Source organism: Diabrotica undecimpunctata, chromosome 9 (assembly GCF_040954645.1).
Source record: "Diabrotica undecimpunctata isolate CICGRU chromosome 9, icDiaUnde3, whole genome shotgun sequence".
NCBI lineage: Eukaryota > Metazoa > Arthropoda > Insecta > Coleoptera > Chrysomelidae > Diabrotica > Diabrotica undecimpunctata.
In genome coordinates, this window is record NC_092811.1 from 85,690,569 (window position 1) to 85,706,638 (window position 16,070).

Sequence of the window (16,070 nt, forward strand, 5' to 3'; positions counted from 1 at the left end):
AAATTAATTTAGTCTTATTTTGTACTTGCTATAAATTACTACTTTTAAAGCCAATTATCTCGAGATAAGCCTTAAACATTAAGGAGAGATCTACTCTTTTGGAACTTTTTTAAAACATCAAGTTCTCCTTAATGTTATATTTTATTCATATGTGCATATGTCTATTATATTGAAAGATTTTGATTTTTTTTTACATGTTACGGTGGGTTTATTTGTATTTCTTGTTTTTGGAATTCACCCGTCTGGTGATTCAGTTAGTGAATATATTTTGTTTTGTTTACCTACTAAATTTTATTTCTCTACTCCTAATAAGTTTTCTGATAATAGAGTATCTCTGAATATTTGCTAATAAAGATATTTAACTATCACGATATCGACCAGGAGAAAGATTAGGCTGTATGTCTTTATTTAATAATTAACTGTTAATATCTTTTCTTGTATTTGGTCCCAGAACCTAATTATCTCTCCTTATTTCATTTCGTTTCTAAGGTTTCTTAATTTTCCCCTTGTAACCCAAAAAAAGTTAAGTGGCGCCCTTTTTCTTATCTTTGGTAATTTTACCTATTTCTCTTGTCATCTATTTATCTGTCTTTTCTAATCTATCTTATCTTTATTATTTCTTCTGTTGGATCCATTCCCGGTTCCAAAAGCTAGTTTCGAAAGGCCGATTCGCTCTCCACTAACCATCTAGGTGCCGTTCGCAGTGTATCTATTAATGATCTTTCTAGCACCATCCAAAAGAGGTTTCCGAGGTTACAAAATGAATACAAAAATAATTTTTTTCTATAATTATACGTAATGACTTCTGACATTCTCCAAGAATCACTTGAAGACAGGGAAGTAACGAATACTAACATATAAAAAGAAAAACCATGGTTTAAAGGGAAAGTGAAGACAAAATGTAAAGAGAAAAAGAAAGCCTTTTAACAATACAGAGCACAACAAACACAACAGGCATAGAGTCACTATAAACGAATCAGAAATGAAACCAATACTTCAGACAAATAAAAAGGAAACACTGGCAGAGCTTCTCAAAACAGATGGAAGACGACTTCTACGGAATATAAATAGAAACTATGAAATGAAAGAACTAATAAAAAGGAAACACATTCAAAAGCAAATATGGGCAGACTACTTTCGATTCCTATTTGCTAAAGGTGACGATAATGAACCACCAACACCAGAGGTGACGGCAAACAAAGAAATAAATATTGACGAGGAAGAGGTAAAGGAAGCTTTAAGGAAATTAAAAACAGAAATTCACCAGAAGAGGACAGAATACCAAACAAACTCCTAAAGTACGGAGGACCAGATCTGACCAAACAACTATTAAAACTATTCCAAAAAATAATAGAACAAAACAGAATTCCTCAAGAATGGAGATAACATGAAAGAGAGACAAATCGGACTCGGAAAATTACAGAGAAATTAATTTATTAAACACAAAACTAAAATTAACAACCAAAGTGATAACAAATAAAATGAATGAAATTCTAACACTAGCAAAAGAACAACAAGGTTTTAGGTCGGAAAGATCATGCTATATTTATACTGAGGCAAGTGCAAGAGAAATCATTAGAATACAACAAACCGTCATATCTATGTTTCTTGGACCTAAAGGAGGCATTTGACAGGGTCAAATTAAATGTCGTTATCCACTGACTGTACGCAAGACAGTCTAGGAATAATCAAAACGATCAAAAATATCTACCAAAATAACACAATAAAAGTAAAAGTAGAAAGAGACCTAACCGATCCTATTGAAGCTGGCTATGGGATAAGACAGGGAGATTCCCTGAGTCCTCTATTGTTTAATCTGATTATGGATAAAATAATAAAAAAAGTAAGAACTAAAAAAGAATACCAAATGGGAGAAAAACACTTTAAAATAATCTGCTCTGCAGACGACGCAATACTACTCTCTCAAAGTGAAGATGATTTACAACGTATGCTGCACTAATTTAATATAACCGCAAAAAAATGTAACCCGTTAATTTCCTAAAAAACGACAAAATGCATGGTTACCACAGCAAATTTACTAAGATGTAAATTGGAGCTGGAAGGTAGGATAATAGAACAAGTGATGGCGTTTAAATATCTAGGTATCACATTATCTAGCTACGTAAAGCTCGAAACTGAAGTGAAAGATCAAGTGAATAGAGCAAACAGAGCCGCAGGCTGCCTGAATGAAACAATATGGAGAAATAAAAATATCAGGAAAGATATTTTTATTTCTCTTTTTATTCGTCATCAGACCAATAATGACATGCACGGCAAAAACAATACCTGACACAAAGAGGACAAAAAGAATGTTAGAAACAGCAAAGATGAATAACTTAGAATAATTGATGGTGAGACACTATGGGACAGAGCTAGAAGTACAGATATACGGCGTAGATGCAAGGTGGAAAACATCAAGAACTGGTAAGAAATAGAAGAGTAAAATGGAACGATCATATAAGGCGAATGACAACAAATAGAGTAGTAAAGATGGCAAGAGACGGTTCCTCAATAGGAAGGCGATCAGTAGGAAGACCACAAAAACGATGGAACGACAACTAACTGAAGGCACATTAAAAAACAGACTGTGTCATGTCTATATAAAAAAGTAGAAGAAGAAGACTTCTGACATAGGATAATCGTTTATATAAGTATATAAGACCTAATTGGGTTTAAGGCCCAATAAGGTAATTATTGAAGTACTATGGAGTTTTATTTTTCGCAGGTATTAAACAGTGGGGTCATCGAGCCGTGTGTATATACTCTCGCCATATGATTGACATTTGAATTTTGTACGTGCCATCTCGAATATTATTTTAATTTCTTTTGATTTTATTTATCTATTAACTTTATCGTTTATTTTGCTATTTTTATTCTAAAAATAGTTGCCGTCCAATTCTGAATTTAACTTTTCAATCAACTAAATATTCTATTTAATCTTTATTTCTCATTTTCAATCTTCATTGATTTCAGTTATATTTCTTGTATTTGTTCTCCTGTCTGTTCTATATCACAGACATGGAAAATATAAATCTATATGCCTCACTTCAATAGACAGTATATCTGTTAGTTGGCAACTCTGCTCTGTCAAGTCACTTCTCTCTGTCACAATTCCTGTAGAAGTGTTTTTTTTTAAATGTCGTTCATCTATAAAAAGGCATGTTTGGATTGAAAATTCATTTATAGTATTAAAACTTCTCTGGGTTAAGTTATATTTATTATTTAACCAATATACAGGGTCTTTTTATGATTTCAAATTTTATTTCATTTTTTATACATTCATACATAACCTCCGCACATGTTTCTTTTAAACTTATAATTTGTCCAATATACAGTTAGTGTCTTTATTATAATTCAACTAATTTGTTTAATATTAATTATATTCATTTTACTAGAAAAAGAAACCTAACAGAAAGTGGACATGGGTCGCACCTAACGGAACTACCAAAAATGAAATAGACTATTTTCTCTCAAACAACAAAGGAATATTTGAAGACGTTACAACAATAAACAACGTAAAAACGGGTAGTGACCATCGTATAGTTAGAGCAAAAATAAATATTAACATGAAAGAAGAGAGAAAAAGGATTTAAAAAAAAACAACAAAGATACATGCCTTTAAACTAAGAACAAATGAAAAGCAATTCCGAGAGGTCTTAGCGGATAAGTTCGAATCTGATCCTTCACATAATCAAGATCAAATTGACGAGATTAATAAAAACATAAATAAAAACCTTCTCGCAGCAGGACTACAGATCGCAAAGAAAACAAGGACTAAATAAGACAAAATAAGCAATGAAACTAAATACACTCGCGATCATAAAAATCCGGGTCACCTTGAAAATCACCGATATTTCATTTTTAACGAGCTTTATCGTAAATAATAATAACACAAATACAAACTAATGCATGTTTCTGAGAATTGTTGTCGGCTTAGCGGTTTCCTTTGCAACAAAGAATTTCAATAGTGCCGATTTCGCGGAAAAGTGCACACTTCCCAAAATAAACGGTTCCTGTAACTGCCGCTTGTTTTAAATGTCTCATTTGTGCTTCGACTTTCTATTCAAACGTAACAAAAAAACGTTAATTATTGCCACCATTAGTGTTTATTAGTGCCATTATTAGTGTTTATTATTGTTTATTTTCTGCCAAAAATACCCTTGACTGTTGTTGAAACGGCACAAATTGTTGCGCTTGTGAAAGACGGTCACACTCAACGGCAAGTCGCAAGAACTGTTGGCGTAAGCCTTTCTACGGTTCAACGAGTGCTTCAACGCTTTCAGGAGAAGGGTTTGCTATCCAGACGACCTGGCTTTGGACGAAGAATAATGACCACGGTACGAGATGACCGTTTTCTTGTGTTTCGGGCTTTACAAAACCGGACCTCAACTGCGATTACGCATCGAAATCGTCTACAGGAAGTACGAAATCGCAATGTTAGCGTTCCAACAGTCAGGAGAAGATTTAGTTCTTTTGGACTATCTTCTCGGGCAATGGCTACAGGACCGCCACTTCACCTGGCGCATCGAGTTGCACGACTAGCTTTTGCTCGACAATACGCGCATTGGGGAATTAATGATTGGAGCAAAGAGTTATTCCCAGATGAATCCCGTTTCTGCCTAACTGGATCCGATGGACGTGTAAGAGTTTGGAGGAGAACCGGTGAATGATTTTCATAAGCTTGCATTGCTCCAAGAATGCCATTTGGTGGAGGCTCGGTCATGGCTTGGGGAGGTGTATCTTCCGACTTCCGCACAGAATTACCCTTCATCGAAAATGGGTCCTTATCTGCACGAAGGGACAATACGGAGATTCTGGAAAAACATGTTATGCATATCATGGCAAGGCTTGGAGTAACCGTCATTTTTATGCAGAACAACGCGCGAACGCACGTTGCCACGATCAGTATGCAATACTTGGACAAGGTTGGAATTATGAGGTTACCCTGGCCAGCTAGGCCTCCGTACCTGAATCCCATCGAACATATCTGGGACGATTTGAAAAAACGTATTTAACCCCTAACATCTCCTCCTAACAACGCACAGGAGCTTAAGGATCTGTTAGTGAGAGAGTGGATTAACATACAAAAACATGTAATCCGGAGAAAAATTGAGAGTATGCCCCGTCGCGTCGTCTGGAAGAGGTCATTAGAGCAAGTGGAGACAATACACGGTATTAGTCATTAAAATTTTACTGACATTTTACCACGTTCTGTATTTTCCATTTTTTCGTATGCCTGTTTTATCAACAATTTGATTTGTTTTCTGCTTTTTCAATAAAAACAATAAAAACCCGTTTTTTTTTTCTTTCAAAACAAACATTGATGACAAATAAAAAATACGTTAGCCTAAAAAAAGGTTATTACTGCACCAGAGGCAAAAATATTCCAAAAACTTGAAATTTTCAAGGTGACTCGGATTTTATGATCGCGAGTGTAGCTAATGACGGAAAGAAGACAACTACTAGCGCAAAACAAACGCTATACTCAAGAATACAGAGAACTTAATAAACCAATTAGAAAAGAACTAAAACGCGATATACAAAAATGGAACGAGAACTTAATAGAGCGAGTCATTAAAAACAATAGAGGCTTAAAATGTCTAAGACCCACACTGGGAGTTCAAAAAATCATCAAAATTAAAGACGCCAACAATAAGGAAGAGAAAGAAAAATATAAAATAACAAATATTGTACTCCTACACATCCTTGTACAGCTTGCAAGGCCAGCCTAATGAAACAACAAAGGAGAACGTCAAAAGAAAAATAAAAAACGTGGGATCAGAAGTACTACCAAATATAAAGGGATTCGAAATAGAAAGAGCTTTAAAAAAGTTAAATAATAATAAAGCTCCAGGACACGACGGTATAATTGCCGAGCTCTTAAAAACAAGCAAGACATTAACAATCCCTGTACTAACAGAGCTATTTAATAGATGTCTCCATAATAGCAAGATCCCTAAAGACTGGAACGAGAGTCTAGTAATACTCTTACACAAAAAAGGGGACAAATGTGATCTACAAAATTATATATCGTTGCTCAGTCAAGTATACAAACGATTTATGAGAATTATTAACAACCGGTTAACCTATAAAATGAATAATTACCAACCGGTTGAACAGGCTGGCTTCCGCAAAGGATATAGTACATCAGACCATCTGCTGACAATGAGAACATTGATAGAGAAGGCAAATGAACACCAATTACCCGTATTTGTTGCCTTCGTCGACTATGAAAAGGCGTTTGAAAGTATCGATATGTGGGCCATAGAACAAGGTATTACTAATTGTAGAATAGATTTGAAATATAGGCAACTAATACATAATATATATGAAAATGCAACTATGATAGTACAACTAGATGAAAATACAAATCCCATCCCCATTAAGAGAGGAGTGAGACAAGGAGACGTAATATCGCCAAAGCTTTTCAACCTAGCCCTAGAAGATGTCTTCAAAACTACAAATTGGTCAACCTATGGCATTAACGTTAATGGCAACAAGTTAAACCACCTCAGATTCGCTGATGACATAATGATTATAGCGAGTACATTCGAAAAACTACAAATTATGATGGAGGAACTAGCAGCCAGCTCCCAATACGTGGGCCTAAAAATGAATATGAACAAAACAAAAATAATGACAAACACAGATGACCCCAGACGTATAACTATAAATGGCAGTGAGATAGAATAAATCCAGGAATCTATCTACCTATTGTTCTCAAGCTATTTTCTTGTGCCATTTTAAAGTAATTACTATTTAAATGGGAATAAGCCACAATTAAAGGTTAAAGTACGTTTATTGACGTTTCAATTTCCTTTTCGGAAATCGTTCTCAAAATACAAAAATTAGTAAATTAAACAAATTTTGTTTTTTTGTTAATTAGTGAAAAATTCTTCTAATAATTTAATTTTATCTGACTCATCTATATTGACAATTCAGACATACATTATACATTTTAAAGTAGACGACTTTAAAATAATATTGCCAATATTGTTGAGTTGCGTTCCTGGGACGACTTTACTTATAAGATAGTTCATTCGATTACATGAAATCAACTTTAACTTGAGAATATCCGTCAGAAAAGATCATAGCATGTAATTCGTCTTTAAAAAGACAAACACATGCCATGATGACAGTAAAATTCTCCTGTTAGTGATTCCATAGTAAATTATGAGGGAAAAACCAGGAAAAAAACCTCAATACTATCCCGACATGGTAAGTATTTGGTCGTGCATTTAATTTACCTTCAATAAACACCAAATTCTGATTTTATGTGTTTGTTATTTAAAAAACATAAATTATGTATCCTCTATATGTTACTGACTTACCAATACTGGCATTTTCCTCTTAATAACTTCCTCTTTCAATATGGGTAACCAGATCCTATTACATTCTGCCAAGGAATTCGTGACACAATTGGTCTCATTTAGCATAATTAGAGCCGCTTTCTTTATTTTTTCTCTTTTTACCGTCCGTTTCTTTTAGGACTATATTTGAATCACTCCATTAAACCCTATGTTCATTATCCCATGCGTGTTTACATATTTGGATGGTAAAAAGAGAAAAATCAAACAAGCGGCTCTAATTATGCTAAATGAGACCAAATGTGTCGCGAATTCCTCGGCAGAATGTAGTAGGATCTTGTTACCCATATTGAAAGAGGAAGTTATTAAGAGGAAAATACCAGTATTGGTAAGTCAGTAACATATAGAGAATACATCATTTATGTTTTTTAAATAACAAACATATAAAATCAGATTTTGGTGTTTTTTTGAAGTTAAATTAAATGCACGACCAAATACTTACCATGTCGGAATAGTATTATGAGATTTTTTTCCTGGTTTTTCCCTCATAATTTACTATGGAATCACTAACAGGAGAATTTTACTGTCATCATGGCATGTGTTTGTCTTTTTAAAGACGAATTACATGCTATGATCTTTTCTGACGGATATTCTCAAGTTAAAGTTGATTTCATGTAATCGAATGAACTACTCGTATCTTATAAGTAAAGTCGTCCCAAGAACACAACTCAACAATATTGGCAATATTATTTTAAAGTCATCTACTTTAAAATGTATAATGTATGTCTGAATTGTCAATATAGATGAGTCAGATAAAATTAAATTATTAGAAGAATTTTTCACTAAGTAACAAAAAAACAAAATTTGTTTAATTTACTAATGTTTGTATTTTGAGAACGATTTCCGAAGTAGAAATTGAAATGTCAATAAACGTACTTTAACCTTTAATTGTGGCTGATGCCCATTTAAATAGTAATTATATCTACCCGAGAAAGAGAACCGAAGTGCGGAAATTACTAGAAGAGCAACACTATCATGGGCAGGATTTGGAAAACTTAGTTGGATACTTAAGAACCGCAAAATACCCCAATACTTGAGGAGCAAAGTGTTCAACCAATGCATCCTTCCTATCATGACATATGATGGATCAAACCTGGACCCTAACCAAGGCCAACATGAATAAACTAGCCACAACAGAAAGAACAATGGAAAGAGCAATGTTAGGTATACGACTGTCAGATAAAAAGAGGAAAGACTGGGTAAGATCCAAAACAAAAGTCGAGGACACAGCAACAAGAATTGCCAAACCTAAATGGAGCTTCGCGGGCCAGGCTGCTAGACAAAAAGACCAACGTTGGAATACTACAATACAATATTGGAGACCTTACGAAAGTAAACGACCAAGAGAAAGACCACAAATGAGATAGGTTTATGACATTAAAAGAATAACCGGAACAAATAGGAAATATGTTGCTCAGGATAGAGACCGATGGAAGGAGTTGGGAGAGGCCTATGTCCAAACACAGACGACAGAAGGCTAAGAAGAAGAAGAAAAAGAAGAAGATATTATTTTACGTTTGCTAATTTGCTCTTTTCTAGTTAATATTGTAGTTATTTCAATCATCATATGGCAAGGAAATATTTTAAAATCTATACAGTCACTAACTCAGAATTTATTATTTTAGTTTTTCTGGCCTAATTATTTTTTAACAACAGATATGCAAAACCTAATAGCTGCGTAAAATAATAGCTGCTCAGAACTAAAACCGGCTCGATTTCGGCATCTCCTGTAAGTTATCTTGTGAAGCCAACATCAGCAACTAACCACTACATTCTGCAATACTTTAAAGCCAGCAACAAGTTATCCAGTGATGCTATAAGTATCATATTTTATATTTGTAAAGCTCATTATATTTGTAAAGCTCATAGGCAAGATTTGCTTTGATTTTTAATATCTTATTTTATATTTCTTTAAGTACAATAAATATGATAAGTTAATATCTTAGTTTATTTCTCCCAGCCAAACTCATTATTCAGATTTACTTCTAAGATAAAACGTTCTCACATCTAAGAGACAAAGCTAAACGAGGCCTAACAATTGGCTCCCAAATAAGTTGTAAGTTATATTGTTTTACATTGACTCCCAACTTTTGGAGCTTATTTGGAGTTATATTGTTATTGTTGGAGAATAATAATCTCCAACCAAATAATTCTATTTCAAAACAAATAAAAATATTTCCGTCGCATCGGTTACGAAAATAAATCCCTAGTCTGCAATGACTTATTTCTTAGAATGTTAATCTCCGCCCATATTGACCTTAAACCGGCAGATCCTTCAAAATGCATAGTCAAGTATTTCGGCGGGGCTAGGGGAAGCCAGTGAATTAGCAATAGTTGTAGGGTTTAGACCTACTTTTCAAGTTTCGGAGAGTTTTTCTCCACGTTCGCAATCGCAAGTTACGCAATATATCGGGAACCCTTAATGTGAAGTGTTATGGTGTTTTCGTTCGTAAACTGTAATTTTCTAATTAGGTTCCTTACGATTAGTTATTCACTCACAGTTTATAAGTTTCTATTTCTTGCCCTTTTTTCAATTACAGTTCTAGCTAAACAAGTTATTGTTTTATTTCACTCTATCAATCTATTCAACAGGCCAGACTAAATCACATTTAAGAGTCCATTTAAGTTTCTATTACTGAGCATTCGAAGGCTAGCGAAATAATTGGACTTACAGCAAGTACAAACCGCTGAAAGAGACACTGTTAGCATACAAGACTCTTCGTGAAGGGATGTTGAAAACCGGCATCCCTCCATTTGTTCACTTCGAGCCGGATTTTGATTACTAGCCGACTTTCTGGCCTAAAACATTCAATTTATATAATTCTGTGCTTTCAAAAAGACAGTAAAAGTTTCGTGTGTTTCGGATATTCTCGTCGATAGACAACAATTCCGAGAGACATAGTGAGTGCGTTGTTTATTCTACGGACAAACAAACATTCGATAAACAAAACAAAACAGTGATAGTTTAAAGAAAACCAGTGATTACTTCAAGAAATGCTGTTCCAGGACTAGCTGATTCCAGAGAGGGATAGGCAGCCCACATTCAAGTACTAAGTACCCAGGGGTGACGTACAAATCAAACTTTTTTATATAAATTCAAAAAGTTATTTCAAAAATCTAGTGCAACTTAGTGTTCTTATAAAGTTAAACTTTGTTAAAGAACTATTCAGATTTAAATTATTAGTTTAGGTTATTGCATGCTTGTTAAAATTCAAAATTAATAATTCAGAATTAATTAATTCAAAAATAAATAATAATTTCATTTAAAAATAAACAAATTAAAGTTATTACAATGAGCAATAAAGGTTTAAATAAATTATCAAAAAAGAAGCATTCTATACTAGATTCTGTTGGTAGAATTCAAGCGTGGCTAGAAATAAACCACGACTCGGAAAAAGATGTTTTCTCATTCAAAACGCGAGAAGATAGGTTAAAAGACCTTTTCTCTGACTTCAACAGCGTACAGGATGAAATTGAATTCCTGGACGAGTCTCAGGAATCTGATCGTGCTTTGTTTGAAGAAAATTATTTTGCGACGCTTTCAAAAATTCAAAATTCAATTAAATCATTGGAAATTACCAATACAGGAAGCGCTACTAAACAAATGGCCGTAAAACTCCCAGAAATCAGTATAAGCAAATTTTCTGGACACGTGAGTGATTTTGAAAGCTTCTATGAACTATTCGACACACTGATAATAAAAAATCAGTCCCTTTCTGATATCCAAAGATTTCTTTACTTAAAAAGTTACCTACAGGGTGATTCTCTAAAGTTGGTGGATTCTTTGAAAGTCACCAATGAAAATTTTTCAATTGCTTTGGATATTCTAAAAAACCGCTATCAAAATAAGGTCACAATCATAAATTCTTATTTAACAGAAATTCTAGACATTCCTACACTGAGAAACAGCTCACCGCAGATCCTCAGAAATTTTCTAACAACTGTAACAAAAAATATGCAACTGCTAAAAAATTTGCAATTTTCAAGTTCAGAGCTCATTGATATAATTTTAGTTTTTCTGCTACAAAGCAAATTAGACTTTTCAACAAGGAGACTTTTTGAAACTGAGCGAAATCATACAGATATACCAAATTTAGATGCTTTTCTTAAATTTCTAGAAAAAAGGTGTATTGTTCTGGAAAGTCTGGAAAATACAAATCCTAGGCAAACCAAAAACGTAAAAGTTTCACATCATGCATACAGTATTAATACATCAGAGGATTCAAATAAAAATAATATTTCAAATAATTTAGTTTCCGACGTTTATTGTATTTACTGCAAAAAACAAGGACATAAAATTTATAAATGTCAATTTTTTAAAAACATTCAGCATGATGACAAAATAAAATTCGTAAATTCAAAAGGTCTCTGCGTAAACTGCTTAGGTAGGCATAATTCTAAAAACTGCTCCTCAAAACATGGATGCATCATATGTAAAAAGCGCCATAACACTGTTCTTCACATTTCGGGTAAAAATTATACTTTTTCTATGACCCATAACAAGGAAAGTCCGTCAACTTCTACAAATTCAAACAATTACGAACGCGAGCATTCGTCTAATTCAAATTTTCAAGGTCCTTCGGTTCAAGGGCAAGAACCTCTTACAAATTCTTTTTCTGCTTTGTCCGTAAAAAATTCAAACATACTTCTCGCTACGGCCAAAGTCACCATTTTCGACAAAAACGGGAGCCCTTTAACGGCCCGATTGTTACTCGATACAGGAAGTCAGAATAGCTTTTGTACCCGGTGTCTCGCTAAAAGGCTGGGTTATAAGCCGTATGACATTTCTCTAAATATCTCTGGCATAGGCCAAAATAATTCGGTTTCAAAAAAGATGGTCAACATAAAATTGCATTCTAACTATAATAAAAAGTCTTTCAAAATTTCATGTGCTATCTTAGAAAATATTACTTGCAATCTTCCACAGTTCCGCATTCTTACAAAAAAGTTACCAATTCCAGGGGACATTTTTCTCGCCGATGATTCCTTTCACAAACCCAGTCAAATAGACATCTTGGTTGGGGCAGATTTGTACTACGACCTAATTCTTCCGGAAATAATTCCTCTTGGCCCCAGGCTTCCAATCTTGCAGGCTTCGCACCTGGGGTACCTAATTGCCGGCGTGATAGCTCCTCACTTGACGGCACCCACAGTAGCAAACAATGTTTCTGGAGAGGTTGCTCTACTTTCTACGTGTAGCACGGATGAGCTGCTCACAAAATTTTGGAACATGGAAGAACTTTCTCAAAAACCTATTCTGTCGGAAGCTGACGAGCTGGCCGAACAAATATTTCAAACTACAACAAAGATCCTTGAAAATGGACGCTTTGAAGTAGATATTCCATTAAAAAGTGCACAAGAACACCAATTACTGGGTGATTCATTTTCCATAGCCAAACGGCGTTTTCTCTCGCTCGAAAATAAATTCCAAAAAGATAAAAAATTATTTTTCGAGTACAAAAACTTCATTGACACATATATTTCTTCAGGGCATGCTGAATATGTACCGCTTTCGTTCGTGAATGAAAATTCGGACAAAAAATATTTTATTCCACATTTGTGTGTCATCAACGAACAAAATAAAAGTACAACTTTGCGTGTCGTCATGGATGCTAGTTGTAAAAGCTCTACAGGAAAAAGTCTGAACGATATTTCATTAAAAGGGTATCAGGTGCAACCTGATCTATTCGATATTCTGGTTCGTTTCAGGCAATACAAATTCATATTTTCCTGTGATATTCAAAAAATGTTTCGACAGACGTGGATCAACAAAGATCAACGCTTTCTACAAAATATTCTGTGGAGGGACGATACCCACGATTCTATAAAATGTATTCAACTTATACTGTTACATACGGGACGAACAGCGCCCCATTTCTTGCGACGAGAGTCTTGCAAGAGATTTCAAATAAAAATAAAATTCAATTCCCATTGGCCTCACATTTTCTCGAAACCCAATTCTACGTAGATGATGGTTTATGTGGGTCAAATAATATTGAAGAATTGCTCGAAATACTTCAGCAATTAAATTCTGTTCTAAACCACCATGGTTTTACATTACATAAATTTCATTCAAATTCATCCATATTCCTACAAAAAATTAATCCAAAACATTCAAAAAATACTACTCAGGAATATGACCTAAATTTCGATTCTACGTCCAGCAAAGTTCTAGGCCTAAAATGGAACCCTGCAGAAGACCAAATAACAATTTCCGTCCCCGAAAATAATTTCTGCCCACCAGTAACAAAAAGAAAAATCCTGTCTGCATTAGCACAATGTTTCGACCCTCTGGGACTTATCAATCCATTCATTGTTAAAGGCAAAATGCTTATGCAGAAACTCTATCTGCAAAAAATTCACTGGGACACAGAAATTTTGGACAAAAATATTCTAAACGATTGGAACAAGTTTCTACAGGACTTGTCACAATTAAAAAATTTAAAAATTCCTCGTTTCTACTTTTCTGAAAAAGTAATTCTAAAGGTTGAGCTTCATGGATTTTCAGACAGCAGCTTGGCAGCTTATGGCGCATGCGTATACCTGAGAACTTTCTATGCCGATGAGACCATATCCTGTGCATTAGTTTCTTCCAAATCAAGGATAACTCCGTTAAAAACGGTAACACTTCCTAGGCTTGAGCTGTGCGCGATGGTTCTCCTTTCAAAACTTGTTTCAAAAATAATTTCTATCTTTGAAAATCAACCTGTAAAATTTCATTCAGTCACCCTCTGGTCAGACTCCCAGGTAGCTCTGTCGTGGTGTAAAAGTCACCCAAGTCGGTGGTCGGTTTTCGTGGCTCACCGGGTAGCACTTGTCCAGGAGTTGACTCAAAACTTTACATGGCTTCACATAAAGTCTGCACAAAATGCCGCAGACCTTCTTTATAGCGATTTCTGGTGGCAAGGCCCTAAATGCTTACGAGATTAAAATTTCAATGTTTCCAAGCAAATGACAAAGTTCTCGAAAACCTGCCCGAGGAACGAAAAATAAGCCTTGTGGTAAATTCTAACGTAGAAAACTTCTGGATGAGAATTTTTTCACGTTTCTCAAATATTTCACGCTTAAAACGTACAGTAGCGTACGCATTTCGGTTTATTTCTAATTGTAAAAAACAAAAAATTTCTGAATCCCTTTCTGTGGCGGAGTTAAATTATGCTATGGATTTCATCATCAAACAAATTCAAGGTGATGCATTCTCAAAAGAAATTGCGGAGCTTAAAAATAACAAATTTATTTCAAATAAAAACATCGTTTCACTAAAACCATTTGTAGATTCTTCTAATTTTCTCAGAGTTGGAGGCAGACTTACAAACTGTCCCGACATAGACTATTTGCAAAAACATCCGATACTACTTTCATCCAAAAATCATACCGTCAATCTTATCATCAAAAATGAGCATATCAGATTGGGACATGCTGGTGCTTAAACAGTTCTCTCAAACCTTCGGTTGAAATTCTGGCCTCTCAATGGTCTAAATGAAGCAAAACGAATTATTCGCAACTGCACCACATGTTTCCGATTTTCGTGCACTCCTGCACAACAGCTAATGGGTAACTTACCTGAAGATAGGTTGTCCATTACAACAAGACCTTTTCAAAAAATAGGTGTAGATTATGGTGGACCCTTTCTGTTAAAATCTTCTTCACTCCGAAAAGCGCCAAAAGTCAAGGCATACATAGCCATTTTCGTGTGCATGGTGACCAAAGCTGTGCACATTGAGCTTGTTTCTGATCTAACAACTTCTTCCTTTCTATTAACACTCAAAAGGTTCATCTCCCGACGTGGTAACCCAACCGTCATTTACAGTGACAGTGCCACATGTTTTTCTGGTGCAAGAAACCAACTCTACGACTTATACAAATTCTTTAAAAATAAGTCAAATTCTCAAATCATTGTGGAATATCTGTCTGAAAATCAAATCTCATGGAAGTTTATTCCCCCTAGATCTCCTCATTGGGCTGGGATCTGGGAAGCTTCAGTAAAAAGCGCTAAATATCATATGCGTAGACTAATAGGCTCTTCTTCTTTCACTTTCGAACAGGTTTATACTGTCATGGTTCAAATTGAAGCTGTGATGAATTCAAGGCCTATCTGTGCAATGTCCAGCGACCCTTCTGATTACACTTTTCTCAGTCCTGGGCATTTTATAATAGGCTCCAGCCTGACTGCGCATCCTGAGCAAAACTTAGAAAAAATCCCGGAAAATAAACTATCCGTGTTTCAACAAATTGCGAAAGTACAACAAAGTTTCTGGAAAAAGTGGTCTGTTGACTACTTAAACCGCTTACAAAACTCTCCAAAATGGTCCCGACCAAGGGATAACATACAAGTCAATGACTTAGTTCTTCTGAGAGAGGACGATGTACCTCCTCTAAAATGGCCTCTAGCACGGGTAGTTGATACAATGCCGGTCAAGATGGCAAAGTCAGAGTGGTCAAGTTAAAGACCATCAATGGTCAATTTACAAGGGCAATCTCTAAAATTTCGGTTCTCCCTAGGCAAGATAAAGAAGAGTAGGTTAGACCACAAGGCTCTAACGCCGGGGGGAATGTTGGAGAATAATAATCTCCAACCAAATAATTCTATTTCAAAACAAATAAAAATATTTCCGTCGCATCGGTTACGAAAATAAATCCCTAGTCTGCAATGACTTATTTCTTAGAATGTTAATCTCCGCCCATATTGACCTTAAACCGGCA

The 16,070-nt window shown here is 34.9% G+C and overlaps 1 protein-coding gene across 1 annotated transcript; it reads left to right on the plus strand.

Annotated features, from left to right (window-relative positions):
• Window positions 1-14,917: 14,917 nt before the first annotated feature.
• On the plus strand, window positions 14,918-15,814 carry LOC140451211 (uncharacterized). Its single transcript, XM_072544947.1, has one exon. It carries the CDS (start codon window positions 14,918-14,920, stop codon window positions 15,812-15,814), a length of 897 nt encoding a protein of 298 aa, XP_072401048.1.
• Window positions 15,815-16,070: the final 256 nt, after the last annotated feature.